We start from the raw sequence: 15,851 nt of genomic DNA, 5'->3' as shown, positions 1-15,851 counted from the left end.
AACTGCTGATACAATTCTCTTATGTATGAAAAAACCTGTACCTAATTCATGATTTTATGTCCCCTTTCCATAGAAAAATGTATACTCTCCTGATGGTGCGATGCCACCTCCATCCCATCTGACCTCCTGTAGTCCCGTTAAATCTAACTTATATTTCAAGATTTCTTCTGCCATTGCCCTGAGCGAACCTGCCCTATACAAACTTTGTACATTCCAAGAGCCAAATCTCATATCCATTTTCTTTAGCTTAGGTCGTTTATTCAAGGACTCCGTCCAGGTCTGAGGCTTTGTGTTCATATCCGTAACATAATGATTTTTTTACGGTGAGGAGTTGTTAGCCCCACGCCCAACCCCCAAACTGGAGGGCGTCTCCTCCATCCACAACCTCAGGATGTGCCATGCTATGGTGACAGGACCCACGTAACATGGGATAGGAATGATATCCACCGATAATTACTGCAGTCAGTTTTATCACCCTTCTTGTGAACTGGTACAATAATAGACTGTTTCCACTGATGAGGCAATTTTTCCTTGTGCCAAATATAAGTAATTAACTTATGGATCTTAGAATGTAATATCTTGCCTCCTCCTTGAACAAGTTCTGCCAGAATTTGATGACTACCTGGCAATTTATACCTTTTCAATTTTGCAATAGCAATTTCAGCCTCAAAAGGGCTGGGATAAGGTATTAATGACTCAGCTGTGAATTTATGGTGCACATGAACAGAAAATCGCTTATTTCGTTCTGTGAATATGTACTTGTATGTTGCTGTGTTGGGTGATTAAAATTTTTGTTGATCTTATGTAATACTTCCAAGAATTAGAGAGTGTATTTCTGTTCATGGAGATTCTAAGTGTATATTATATTCTTTGTAGGTTGTGACGTGAAGGATTTTGGAGATGTTGTGTATGAGCAAATAGATGGATTAATGGTTGAAAACATGACAGCACTTGGACATATTGCAGCATGTCAAAAGGAGGTAAATATTTTGGACAAAATATATGGGGAGACGGGGCAAAACAGAAGAGTAATGCACGTAAAATATTTGTGTATAGGCTTGTATTTGAATACAATTCAAGGTTAATTTGTTTGTATATAAGCTTTGGGAAAATCTTCCTGAATAAAGTGAAGAAGGAAATTCTATAATATCTAAAATATTCTTGCAGCCTAGGTACATTTTTCACTTTGGGCCATATATGGGATAAAGTCAAAGGCAGGATTTATTGACCACTTTAACACACTACTAATATGAGGGTTAGAACTTCAATAGTGGCAACTATTTATTTACAACTGATACAAAATAGATGCATGTTTCAAAGTTGTACTGTCCTTCAATGTAGTCACCAGAATTGTGTACAACCCATTGCCAGTGATGTGGAAGTCGTAGGATACCTTTAGCAGCGCCTGTTATGTTGATAGTTCGAATGGAGCGGTCTATGGCCTAAAGAATCTCTAGGACAGTTCTGAAGCGAATGCCACGAAGTGATTCCTTCATCTTAGGAATCAAGTCTAAGTCACAGGGGCTTAAGTCCGAGGAGTGTGCTGGATGGTACAGCACTTCCCAGCCCCATCAATCAAGCAAATCAGCCACAGCCTTCACTGCATGCAACCGAGCATTGTCCTGCAAAATGATGGATGGGTTCTGCAGAAAATATCGCCGCTTCTTTCTCAAAGCTGGTCGCAGTTTGTGTTCCAAGAATGAACAGTAATACTGCACATTGACGGTCTGCTGTCAGGGAACGGTATGCATTAGGATAACCCCATCAGAGTCCTACCCGAGAATCGCCATAACTTTCACATTGCTGGGTTGCTGACGAACTTTTAATTTTCGTGATGACCCATAATGACGCCATTCTTTCGATTGGCGTTTCATTTGTGGCTCGTAGCGTGTTTGGAGGAGGTACTTCTATGGTAACGGGACAGTGAGCCGTTGCATAGAGAATGCTGACAAAACGAACGCGTCTCCCCGGAGATGAACAACAGAGAGTTCGTTGCGCTTGTTGCATAACAACGGACTGTAGGAACAGCGGAAACGAAATTGTGAGAAATGGTGTCTGGTATCCGGTCCGCATAACGCCTATATAATAGAGTTGTAAGCAGAACGAGGCGACAAAAAGGGAAATCTCAAATCTGAGAGAGTAAAATATGGTCTCGAGTCTCAAGGTGCTCAGACCCGAGAAAGACTACGCTGGCAAGACCCAGTAGCACGTGAGAAAGAAAGATCCGTCCTCTCGTCAGAGAGGGCACCCCACAAAAAACAAAACCGTAACGTTCAACAGTAATAAATATCTGGTCATGAGCCCCAGACAAGGCTCGACACCAAGACTTACTGACTGACTGACCGTCAGTCACAATATGACTTGGACTTGGACTAGGTAGACACGTAGGAACGAGACAGTTGAAGCCTAGCATTCGCCGAGTGAAGTCGAGGAGCGACCAGAGCAGTTTGACTGTACAGTATTGTCACGTATCGGGCGTATAACGCGACAAATAACTTCACGCCGTATTTGATATAGCGAATTTTATTTCACATTCGCACTTACAATCACCCAAATTACAGATTCACAATTACTGCTATCTGCAGTATCACAAATAGTAGACTCCAAATGCCAGAATACAACTGACTAGTTGCTGGCTAACTCGGAACTAACTCGGAGGTAGGTCGAGGACTGACTCGTAGGTAGCTCCAGGACTAACTCGTAGGTAGCTCCAGGACTGGCTGTGAATAGCCTTCGCTGCTCCTCATGTAGCCTCGATCGGACAATTGTCGTCTGGTGCCGTGTTGCTAGCCACGCTGTCCGGAGTTGTTGACTGCTGCCTAGCAACCGCGATATCCCTCGGTGACGTCACCGCTACGTTACCGTGCGGAGGAGGGGGAGGGGAGCGCTGACTCACCCGCCGCGTCACTGCTGGTGGGGGGTTCTCCTTTGCGCAACATGTCACAGTATAAAGAGTGTATAAGTGTAAAAGAGAAGGAGAATAAATAATCGCTGAATCCGAAGGCTACGTTAAGTTATTTGTCGCGTGACATACCCAACACGTGACAACTGGTGTCAGAAGTGGGATTGGACTTCCACACGTGACCGACAGGCGCGAACTTAAACACGCTTCGATTTAAGGGGAATAATTGAATATACGAGCACAACAAGCGTTACATTACAAAACAAAGAAGACTGGAGTCACAACAAATAATGTAACTCCTGCTGGCCATGCGGGGAGAAGCGATAGGCAACCAGAACGAGGCGGAGACCGGCCACAAAAAACTACTGGCCAAACTAGAGGACGACAGACAGGCTGACTGAAGGGAAATGAAGGAAATGATGGAGGGGATAATGCATGCCATCGAGACCAAGACATATGCAAAGCTCGAAGATCTTACGGAGAGAATCGAAAAGACACAAATCGAGCTACAGACAGCAGAAATGTACCACAACGCGACAACGAAGAAGTTCCGGGAAGACCTCACAAAAACCTATAACGAAACCTGCAAAAGAATTGAGGAACCCGAACGCGAGTTCCAGGCCAGGTTGGATGAGACGAAACAGACGAGGGTCGAGAGGGCAAACACATCAACAGTCAGCGCAGGCATAGCTCAGCCTCGAGAGGGCAAACACATCAACAGTCAGCGCAGGCATAGCTCAGCCACCGACGTTCGAAGGAAATACAACGTAGAGTGTGTTCCGACGACAATTCGAGATCGTAGCGGAACACAACCAATGGTCGGACCGGAAAAATCTACGTACATAATCACCGCTTTGCAGGGCTGAGCGGCAGATGTACTACGCGGCATCCCCACGAATACGGCTTACGAGGATACCCTTCAGGCATTAGAGGCATTAGAGGCCTACCGCTGCCAACTGACGAGGACACAGAACCCCGTAGAATCCCTACAAGACTTCGCCACGGCCATCGAAATGTTTGCCTGTCGTGCCTACCCCCAACCTACCTGTAGACTACGTAGCAAGAGAAGCAGGAAAAGCATTCGCATACGGAATACGAGATGCCGGCATCAAGATTCAGCTACCACTGGGAGGGGAGAAGACGGTAAACGAGGCCCTCCGACAAGCGCTAGATCTGCAGGCGCAGCAGGAAGTAGGGCTCACGTGACCTCTGCGGTCTCGCGAGTGACGTCACATATCCCCACTCCTTCCATTATTACGCACCGCTCAGTAAACACCCCCTCCCCGCGGTGGCGTAACAGGGGACACCGCGGTTGCGACGCAGCAGCAAACAACTCTCGGCAGCGTTCCCCAGCAACGCCTGTAAACACGACGTTACGCAACAATGGTAACTATCACGTAACTGTTTTCTGTGTTGTCAGTGCGGAAGCTACATAACAGGAGTATTCGTCAGTGAGAGGGAGTAACCAGTCAGTTCCAGTCTTAGCATTCGCCGGAGTGAATGGGAGCAGGAGAAGTAATTGTGATACTGCCGATGATAGTAGTTGTGAGGTTGTAAATTGTGTAAATGTAAGAGGGAATGTGCAATAAATTTGCTAGATCCAGAACGGCGTGAAGTTGTTTGTCTCGTGACCTACCCAACACGTGACAGTTTGGTGTCAGAAGTTGTTTACGATTTGGCCCATGTCTCATCCAGAGTAATGATACGTCGTAAGAAAGCCTCTCTCACACGCTCATAGCGGTTACGAGCAGCGTCGTATTGTAGCCATTTCTGCATTTCCGTCAAATCATGCGGAACCCATCGTGATGCAATTTTTCTCATGCCCAGGCGTTCCTTCAGAATGTGAAGCACAGTCGTATGCGCTAATCCTGTCTCTCGGGCCAGCTCACTAATCGTATGGCGTCGATCACTCTCCAGTAACGCGGAAAGAATATACACTTCTTCACTGATACTAGGACGACCTGGCCGAAGCATGTCTGCCACATTTTGGCGTACCTCGTTGAAGGCTTTTACCCACCTTGCCACTGTTCTGTAAGGCAACGCAGATTCCCGGCAAGCCTCTTGAAGACCTTGATGACACTGTCGTGCTGTACGGCCTCCGGAACATTCAATCTTTATCCAACTCCGTTGTTCCTGTTTAGAAAACATCGTGACAAGACTACATTAGACAGCCCGCTAGCTAACACGAGGCTCTGGTCTTCTCGTCACTGCGCATGCGCGTGATGTGGGAAGGGAGAGTCCATTTGTTCAGAGGTAAGGTAGGTATGTAACTAACGTGTGGTATAAGCGACATTATTTGGTTCCGTTGCATGGCGTCTCTACAGCAGTGTTGCCACCATTAAAGTTCCAACCATCGTAATTACTATAAAACGACTGTCTAGATAATGTGGGAACCTCAACATCTCACATACCTATGGGCCTTCACGGCCTGTTACAGGGATACCTTTACTTTACTTTACTTTACTCATAATTACGCTTAATTATAGTGCTGTCACTGATCTACAGACTTTACAGTTCACTAGACCACAGAGTCTAGTGTTTTCAGTCTGTTCCAAGACATTTCCTGGCAACAACTTCTAACAGGGACTATTCCTCTGCCTCTGGACTGAAGTTCTGTCTGAATGTCGGCTCCCTTCCAGCTGCCTGTCTAACTTACAACTGACTCACGGCCATTTCACACCAACCTCCTGACTGACACTGACTAGCTGATTAATCTCTCAAATCAAAGTCCTGATTAAGCTATAATCTTGTCCCTTGCTTATAACATCTCAGCACAGACTGAGTAGAGAACACCGTTTCCAGCAGTTTCTCTATTGTTGTATGCAGGAACGTGTCTACTGAGCCGTTTCCTACCAGCTGCCGTCTCTTCCATTACCCGCCTCATGGTTGTTACCTAGAAACGAATGTTGTTTCAGAGCCGTTCACTAGCAACAGCAGTTGTTCCACAAGTCTTGCTTTGAGCAAGTGTGCCACAATATTCAAGGACAAAAGTCATATCAATAAAACTCAGACACACAGTTTTCATATCTAAGAACAAAACAAAGATGTGACAATTAAGTCATAGGTATATCTTTATTCTGTTTCCTTATCATATGTAGCAGTGTATGTCCCAATTTTTTTGCAACTTGAACTTAGTCTTCCCTAAGTTTTGATTTAGAAAACAGTTGCCACAAAACATGTATGTTGTGTTTTCTTTGTTCAGTGTACCCTTATTTGCACCAGGCTTTTTTAATACTTCTTTTATCTTGTTCCACATTTTCCAGAAAGTTGTCTCTCAACTGGATACATTTATTTGAGACAAAAGTTGTGATATTTTTAACTTTTAATTCTTCAAAATATTAACTTCATGTCAATATATCCATGTCCCATCATACTCCTCAGTGCAGTCCCAGCTTTGAGAATAGGCACTATATCACTTGGACTGACATGAAACAGAGCTGATTTCATCTGTGTTTCTGCTGGAATTGACTTCATACTACTTGATGAATTGAGACAACTCTTCTAGATTCTGTCTGAATGTCTTTCCTTCTCAGGAATAATATATGCTCAAGGGTGACAAATAAAGCACCCAGCAGCTGCAACCATTGTGATGTGTTGGCTGTGTATAAATACATGCACATTGTCTTTAGATGCCTTTTCCAGCAGTGCAATGCTTTTGATAAGGGATGCGTGCTAATGTAAAATGAGCAAAACGAGATAATTCTGAGCTTTTACCTCCAGCTTCAGAAAGTGATCAAACCAAGTATGGCAAAATATGCTGCTTGCATCCATCCAGAGGGAAAATGAACCATGATTGTTTAAGGAGGTGCTCAGCTGAAGAGGTCTGAGCTCTTTCTTGCTCTTGGGAAAAAAGTGCAAAATAGAAACATACTATCCTGCTGTGTTGCAGGAATAATTGTTCCCCTTTCAGCTGTTGCAAGAATGTCAATCTCTTCTTCTCTTTCAAACCAATTAATTTGATCAGTTTGTTGTGATCTGTTGGTATGCCAGTATGGTCAACAGTGAACTTATATTTTAATTTCAAGTCACGAAACAAAGAAAGGATTTTTAAATGGTTTCGTTTACTGAGTAGTGGCATTGGTCAGGATTAAAACACTTTGACTGCTTGTATGGTAGCAACTATACTGAAACCATGGATGGAAAGAAGTCCCATCGATTGACCCACTCCAGATCCCTGAAGCTGTTAATGCTTCTCCCTCTACCATTTTTTCACATATTCCCCATATTGATAAAACCCATTACATATCATTCACAACTAAAAACAACCACCAAATTGATCTGGACATCAGTTATGCCAACAAATTAATCTGTAAAGTACTTGATACAAAATTCCTTGGAATATATGTAGACAGTACACTGTCTTGGAAAATACATATTGAACAAATTATACCTAAATTAAATGCAGCTTGCTATACGATGAGATCAATTAAGCCTTTTATGTCACAGGAAACATTGAAGATGGTTTACCATGCCTACTTTCATTCTATTATGAACTATGGATTAATATTTTGGGGGAACTCTTCACATAGTGTAATAATTTTTAAAATACAAAAGAATATAATTAGAATCATTACAGGATGTAGAAGTAGAGATTCATGTAGAGAATTATTTAAGAAATTAAAAATTCTACCTCTTCAATCGCAATACATATTATCGCTTCTCTTATTTGTTGTTTACAACAAAGATAAATTCAAATTAAATTCTGATGTCTATAACATGAATACTAGACAAAAATATAACTTCCACCTACCCTCATCAACTTTATCAGTATATCAAAAAGGAGTCTACTTTACTGGCATAAAAGTGTTCAACAATCTGCCACAAAGTATTAAAAACTTGGGCAATGATACTAAAAAGTTTAAATCAGAGTTAAAGAATTATCTACATGCTCATTCCTTCTACTCTTTAGATGAATACTTCAATGTAAATAGAGAATGATGTAAAATTAAGTTATATTAATTTTTAAGCTAAAATTGCCTGTACTTATGTATGTAACCTTTTGACATGTTCTGTATCCAAAGGTACTAACCTGCTTAGGATTTATAGAATGTAAATAAATTCAATTCAATTCAAAACCAAATGATTTTACATAGTCTATGAAGGGCAGATATGTATCTATATTATATTATGTATGTCTCTCCAGGAGTTGTTGAATTGTAAATATGCTGTCCATATAAGACTTTCCTCTTCTAAATCCATTTTGTTATTCTCTAAGGAAGGGTCACTTTTTTTTAATTGCTAGTGGGGTGGGACTATGTCCCTTGTACTGCGGCCACTTTTGGCCTATTGTACCAGGCCCACATGATAGGTGAGGGTGAGTGTGGAGCAATTGGTGGAATGAAGATTGACAGGGGAAACTGAAGTACTCGGAGAAAACCTACCCTGGCGCCACTTTGTCCATCACAAATCCCACTTGACCAGACCCGGGATCGAACCCAGGCCATCGCGGTGGGAAGCCAGCGACTTGAACTATGGTGTGGCTTAAAGGGTCACTTGTTACATTTATTCTTCTTGAAATGATTGTGATATATAATTCATATGCTAGACATAGTAAGTTAATATCTCGATAATTTTCACAATTTTCACTGTTTTTTCTTTATGTAAGATATTACAATACCAAGACACAAGTCTCCAGGGATATATCCAGTCCTCCAATATATATTTAGCAATATTTATCAGATCTAAAAATCTGTGATGTTGTGCAGTTGGTGCATACTTTAAGCACAATATTTATTATGTAGTAGCCGAGAGCTTTTGTATTCTTATCGTATCTTATGGCATCTAAACATGTTAGCATTTAATGTATGTGTGGTTCCGTATGGGTGTGAAACTTGGTCTCTGACATTAAGGGAGGAACACAGACTGAGGATGTTTGAGGATAGGGTGTTGAGGAGAATATTTGGACCAATGAGAGATGAAGTGACAGGAGGTTGGAGAAAACTGCATAATGAGGAGCTTCATAACTTGTACTCTTCTCCAAGTATAATTAGAATGATAAAGTCAAGGAGGATGAGGTGGGCAGGTCATGCAGCACGAATGGGGGAGACGAGGAATGCGTATAGGATATTGGTGGGAAAGCCAGAAGGAAAGAGACCACAAGGAAGACCAAGGCGTAGGTGGGTGGACAATATTAGAATGTATTGTGATNCCGAGCCCCCCCCCACACCAGCAGTGACGCGGCGGGTGAGTCAGCGCTCCCCTCCCACCCCTCAGCGGTAACGTAACGCTCGCGTAATAGGCGAGTAATCACCCCGCATCCTGGCAGCTATGCGCGGTGACGTCACGAGCGGAGCCGAAGAGAGCCGAGCGGAGCCGAAGATAGCCGAGCCCCGTAACCGGGTAACTATGCAAGGCGAATCAACAGCGGTGACGTAACAGGATGACGTGGCACTCATTACGCAACAAGCAAGCACTGCAGCTATATAAGTGAGCTGCACAGTGGCTGCGAGTCAGTTATAAAGTAACAGTCACCGAGTTGAAACATAGCAGCCCGCGAGTGTGCGATACTTAAGAAGTCAGTGAGCGGAAGACTTTTCGTGTGCTTTCCAGACATAGTGAGTGCTGTAGTACAGTTATACTCGGAGTGTGTAATTCAGGGAGACTTGTATAGCTCCCGCGTTATTAGTACGTGAAGACAAGTGAAGATTGTGTTAAGAGATTTTGTTGTAGGGTTTGTAAAGTGTGGAAACCCGTAATAGTGTGATAATTAATTGTAGCCGTTATTTGTAGATTGTTCAATAAACCAGTTAACGATCTCTACGGCGTATTCTGTAACGAAACACGTTACAGTATCTTAGAGAGATAGAATTGGATAGTATGGATTGGATAGATCTGGCTCAGGATAGTGACCAGTGGAGGGCTCTTGTGAACACGGTGATGAACCTTCGGGTTCCATAAAATGCTCGGAAATTCTTGAGTAGCTGCAGAATTGGCTGCTCCTCAAGTAAGTAAGTAAGTAGGTAGGTGGGGCAGTGTGTTCCACCAGAGATGTGTTTATCACTGGTTCTGAATATTTCCTTTTGAGACTGGCCATCAAAAAATTGATTTCCAAATGGAGCCATCGTACATATAATTTTAGTATTGGATTTACATGGGAACCAGGATAGCGTAGTCAGTATAGGAACTAGCTATGGGCTGGATGAGCAAGTGATCGGAGTTCGAGTCCCAGCAGGGTCAAGAATATTCTCTTCTCCACGTTGTCCAAAACGCCTCTGGGGGTCCACTAAACCTCCTATCCAATGGATATTTTCCCAGGGGGTGAAGTGTCAGGGGGCATGAAGCTGACCACTCCCCTCCATCTAATACCAAGGTCAAGAAAATGTGAATCTATACATCCACTCCCCCATATGCCTCCATGGCATAGTTGTGCTTAATTAGTTAAGCACAAGGACAGTACCTTACCTTTATTGGACTTACATAATGCCTGCATGAAAAAAACAATTTTAACCTTCTGAAGTCTACAAACATACTTCTGTGTCACACCTGGATGTAGAACTTTCCATCCCCAGGTGCACATGAATAGTCTGAGAAGCTCATAAACGTGTATTTGAATTAGGGTGAGCTTGATACATAAAATGGCATAAGAAACTTGCCAGATGATAAAGCAATAATTCACTGATTTGTCTAGGTATCAGACAGTGTAATCCATATATTAAATGAAGGACGTATGTGCCTGACCATTGGTGGTGATCATTCATGTGGCATTGGAACTATTGATGGTCATGTGAAAGTAAAAGGTAATATTGCTTTACTTTGGGTGGATGCTCATGCCGATCTCAACACCAATGCCACATCTTCTACTGGAAATATCCATGGCATGCCTGTAGCTTTACTGGCAAAGGAGTTGTCAGATTACTGGCCATATCTACCAGGCATGGATTGGCAACAACCAAGGTAATTTGTAACCAGCTGATAGTATATTGTAATAATTTATATATATATGTATATACACATCCACGTTAGGTGGGTCCATGTCACCATGGCATGGCGCGTCCTCAGGTTGCGGATGGAGGAGACACCCTCCATTTTTGGAGGGAAGCCAAAAAGGGGTGGCCTCCAGCTTGGGGGTTGGGCGTGGGGCTACGTACTCCTCGCCGTAAAAAATCATTATGTTTAGAAAATGAAGACAAAGCCTCGGACCTGGACGAATTCCTTGGATAAATGACCTAAGCTAATGAAAATGGATATCAGATTTGGCACTTGGAATGTACGTAGTTTGTACAGGGCAGGTTCCCATAGGGCAGTGGCAGAAGAAATCTTAAAATATAAGTTAGAGTTAGCCGGATTACAGGAGGTCAGATGGGATGGAGGTGGCATCACACCAGCAGGAGACTGTACATTTTTCCATGGAAAGGGGAATGAAAGTCATGAATTAGGTACAGGTGTTCTCGTACATAAGAGAATCATATCAGCAGTTAAGAGTGTAGAATTCGTTAGTGATAAGATATCATATATAATACTAAAAGGTCGCTGGTGTGATATCATTGTTATGAATGTTCATGCCCAAACAGTAGATAAAATTGATGACATAAAGGATAGATTCTATGAAGAACTAGAACATGTATTTGATATATTCCCGAAGTACCCTATGAAAATGTTGTTAGATTTCAAGGCCAAAGTAGTTAAGGAAGACATTTTTAAACCACAGTAGGGAATGATAGTTTGCATGAAATTAGTAATGATAATGTAGTTAGAGTTGTAAACTTTGCCACATAAAAAATCTTACCGTCAAAAGTACAATGTTCCCACATCATAATGTCCATAAATTTATTTGGACATCTCCTGATGGGAAGGTACACCATCAGATAGACCATATTTTGATAGACAGGAGATGGCACTCGGGTATACTTCATGTCCGATCATTCAGGGCAGCAGATTGTGATACTGATCACTACCTGGTGGTGGCAAAAGTTAGGGAAAGACTGGCAGTGAGCAAACAAACAACACACAGAGTTCATATGGAGAGGTTCAATCTCAAGAATTTAAATGAGGTAAAGGGTAAAGAGCAGTATCATGTTGAAATTTCAAATAGGTTTGTGGCTTTTGAAAACTTGGAAACTGAGTTAATAAAGCTTGAGAAACTATTAGAGAGAATATAAGAATGTCTGCTAAAGAGAGTCTAGGTTATTATGAACCGAAGGAGCATAAGCCATGGTTCGATGAAGGATGCTCAAAATGATTAGATCAAAGAGAACAGGTCAAATTGCAATGGTTACAGGATGCAAGCGAGTTAAATGGAGATAATATGAACAATATGACATGAAACCAGAAGACATTTCAGGAACAAAAAGAGGGAATATCTGAAAGACAAAATTGATGAGCTTCAATGAACAGTAAGAACAAGAATATTAGAGACCTGTATAGAGAAATAAATGACTTTAAGAGGGGTTACCAGCCTAGCAGTAACTTAGTGAATGATCAGAATGGTGATCTGCTTGCAGATTCCCACAACATTTTGAATAGGTGGAGGAACTACTTCTCTGTTATTGAATGTACATAGGGTCAGTGCTGTTAGGCAGACAGAAATCCATACAGCTGAGCCATTAATACCAGATCCTAGCCCTTTTGAGGTTGAAAGTGCTATTTCAAAATCGAAACGGTATAAATCGCCAGGTAGTGATCAAATTCCAGCAGAACTTATTCAAGCAGGAGGTGAAATATTATGTTCTAAGATCCACAATCTAATTACATCTCTTTGGCATAAGAAAAATTGCCTGATCAGTGGAAGGAGACTGTCATTGTACCAGTTCACAAGAAGGGTGATAAAACTGACTGTAGTAATTACTGGGGGGATATCACTGCTATCAACTTCATATAAAATTTTGTCCAACATTCTTCTTTCAAGGTTAGGTCCATATATAGATGAAATTATTGGGGATTATCAGTTTGGGTTTCAACGCAACAGATCAACTACAGATCAGATCTTTTGCATTCATCAGATATTGGAGAAAAAATGGGAGTGTAATGAGACAGTACATCGGCTATTCATAGACTTCAAGAAAGCCTATGATTCAGTTAGGAGGGAAGATTGTACAATATTCTGATAGAGTTTTGGATACCAATGAAACTAGATAGGTTGATTAAAATGTGTTTAAACGAAACGCATAGTAAAGTCCGTGCAGGTAAACATTTGTCTGAAATTTTTTCTACCATGAATGGTCTAAAACAATGACATGCTTTATCGCCACTGCTTTTCAACTTTGTTGTAGAATATGTCATTAGGAAGATCCTGGAAAACCAGATTGGACTGAAATTAAAGAGGACACATCAGCTGTTGGTCTGTGCTGATGATATGAATCTACTGGGTGATAATATAGATACCATAAAGAGAAACACACAAACTTTAATTGATGCTAGTAAGGAAGTTGGTCTAGAAGTAAACACAAAGAAAACTAAGTATAAGTTGCTGTCTCATCATCAGAATGCAGGGCAAAATCATGACATAAAGTTAGGTGACAGATGTCTTGAAAATGTGGCACAGTTCAGATACTTGGAAATGATAATAACAAATCAAAATCTAATTGAGGAGAAAATTAAGTGGAGATTGAACTCAGGTAATGCTTGCCACCATTCAGTCCAGAAACTTTTGTCTTCTCGCTGTGCAGTTGGGTGGACAATATTAGATTGGATCTTAGAGAGATAGGATGGGATGGTATTGATTGGATAGATCTGGCTCAGGATAGGGACCAGTGGAGGGCTCTTGTGAACACGGTGATGAACCTTCAGGTTCCATAAAATGCTGGAAAATTCTTGAGTAGCTGCAGAATTGGCGGCTCCTCTATAAGGGCTTAGCTCCATGAGTTAGTAAGTATATATATACATTTATTTATAGCCAGCTATTTGCTATTTTAAATAACAGTGGGAAAATTTACAGAAAACCATAGGCCATTAAAAAAAATAAAGTTGTCCCTGTGCTTAACTACCTAAGCACTATGCCATGGAGATGAATGGGGGAGTGAATGTATAGATACACGCTCCGGCCGCTTTACCCCTGGGGAAAAAGCCCCCAGTACCCATTCGATAGGAGGCTGGATGGACCCCACAGCCCGTCTGGACGACTTGGAGAAGAGAAAATTCTTGACCCTCCCGGGACTTGAATCCTAACTCCTTGGTTGTCTAGTCCAGTGTTCCGCAACCGGTGTGCCGTCACAAGGTGAAAGGTGTGACACGAGCATTTACTTGTAAGGAATTAATTGTTGAATTCTATTCGTTTTATTTTATCCCAGTTACCGTGTTTCATATGCTTGTATTTTATTCTCAGCCACTGCGCTGATTAAATACGATGATGCTTGTTTATTCTTTATTACATGCCGTGATTTTTTATGTACATTAATGTTGTATTCTGAGAAATTAAACGTAAATTTGTACTCACAGTTGTTCTTATATCACAGATTTTATTATTGATTTTTTATTTTTCTCGCATCTACGCTGCTTCTTTGATATACTTGCCGCATGTTCTGTGTACGTGCTTTTCCCTAAAACTGCAGGGATTAGCAAGGGTTGCCCTGGCTTTTATAACGCTGTTTTGGTGTTTGCCCGTTTGTTAGAAGTTAGAGCTTCTTCAACTTTATGACTTTCTGCCTATAACGATGCACCCACCGATTATTGGACTTCATTTAAAATTATACATATTTAAAAAAATAAGTATGTATAGTGTCACTTCTTCCGTTTGAAGAATAGAGGTCCCGCGTTTTAAAATTGTTTCAGTTCTATCACAGCTGTGCTCTGAGGTTCTTCTTTCTTTCATATTGTAAAGTGTATCCATTGCTAGGCAAAGGATCGCTAAACACATTCCTGCGACAACGAATACGCAGGCAACAATTGAAGAATTGCCGTTTCTATGCAACGGCACTGTAAACACACACCTATAACAATAGTGGAATTGCTAGGATACATGTTTTCTGTGCGTGGTCCACGCCGAAGGTTTGTAGGGAACAACAAAGGTCTTTAGCAGTAGTCGTAGAATGAGAAACAGAATGAAGAGAAGCCTCGGTGGTCAAGATTGATTGTGAGCTGTAATAATTAACTGTAATTGCAAAGAAGTGCCAATAAATCCAATTATTATTGGATATTATATTGTAACGTGTTTCGTTACAGAAGACGCCGTAGTGATGGTTAATTGGTTTATTTAACAATCTACAACTAACGGCTACAATTAATTACCACAATATTACGGGTTTCCACACTTTACAAACCCTACAACAAAATCTCTTAACACTATCTTCAAGAGTCTTCACGTATTAATAACGCGGGAGCTATACAAGTCTCCCTGAATTACACACTCCAGATATAACTGGTTATCACTGGTTGTCGCACACGCGTCTGTAGCTCGTAAATTGCGAACTGAGAACTCGTTGGTAACGCACTGACTGGCTACCTTTATGACTCGACTCGGCGACTGTTACAGTACAACTCGACTCGGCGACTGTTACTTTATAACTGAACCGCAGCCGCTGTGCAGCTCACTTATATAGCTGCAGTGCTTGCTTGTTGCGTAATGAGTGCCACGTCATCCTATTACGTCACCGCTGTTGACTCGCATTGCATAGTTACCAGGTTGCGGGGGCTCGGCTACCTTCGGCTCCGCTCGGCTCTCGTGACGTCACCGCGCGTTGCGCGTTGCATAGCTACCAGGATGCGGGGTGATTACTCGCCTATTACGCGAGCGCTATGTTACCGCTACGTGCAGCTGGGGAGGTAGGGGTCAACATGTCACACTGCTCCCTCCTTAAGGCTGTTCGTCCCGAATAGCCTAACGGTGCATCCCCGTTCCTTTGCTTCGGAGGCTGTTCTTGCAGCATCTGTTCTCCGGCCGTTACAACCGCTCCCTTCTTAAGACCAACTCGTCTCTTGCAGTTTCCCTTCAGCTCGCCAGAAGATCCAGTCGTGTCCCATTCATCCATCACTTCCATTCTATGGCACATTCACTCTCTCTGGGGAAGCCGGTTCT

At 42.1% G+C, this 15,851-nt stretch overlaps 1 protein-coding gene across 4 annotated transcripts in view; it reads left to right on the top strand.

Annotated features, from left to right (window-relative positions):
* The window catches only part of LOC111867795 (arginase-1), a 60,002-nt gene that overhangs the window by 10,937 nt on the left and 33,214 nt on the right, over nucleotides 1-15,851 (top strand). For all 4 annotated transcript variants that reach the window (XM_023857956.2, XM_023857957.2, XM_033752814.1 and 1 more), the window contains exons 3-4: nucleotides 877-980; nucleotides 10,530-10,795. In XM_023857956.2, coding sequence (XP_023713724.1) covers nucleotides 877-980; nucleotides 10,530-10,795 — 370 coding nt within the window. The remainder of the gene's footprint in view (nucleotides 1-876; nucleotides 981-10,529; nucleotides 10,796-15,851) is intronic.

The sequence above is a fragment of the Cryptotermes secundus genome, unplaced genomic scaffold (assembly GCF_002891405.2).
Source record: "Cryptotermes secundus unplaced genomic scaffold, Csec_1.0 scaffold536, whole genome shotgun sequence".
In the NCBI taxonomy this organism is placed as follows: Eukaryota; Metazoa; Arthropoda; class Insecta; order Blattodea; family Kalotermitidae; genus Cryptotermes; species Cryptotermes secundus.
This window is presented reverse-complemented; position numbering and strand designations above follow the sequence as displayed.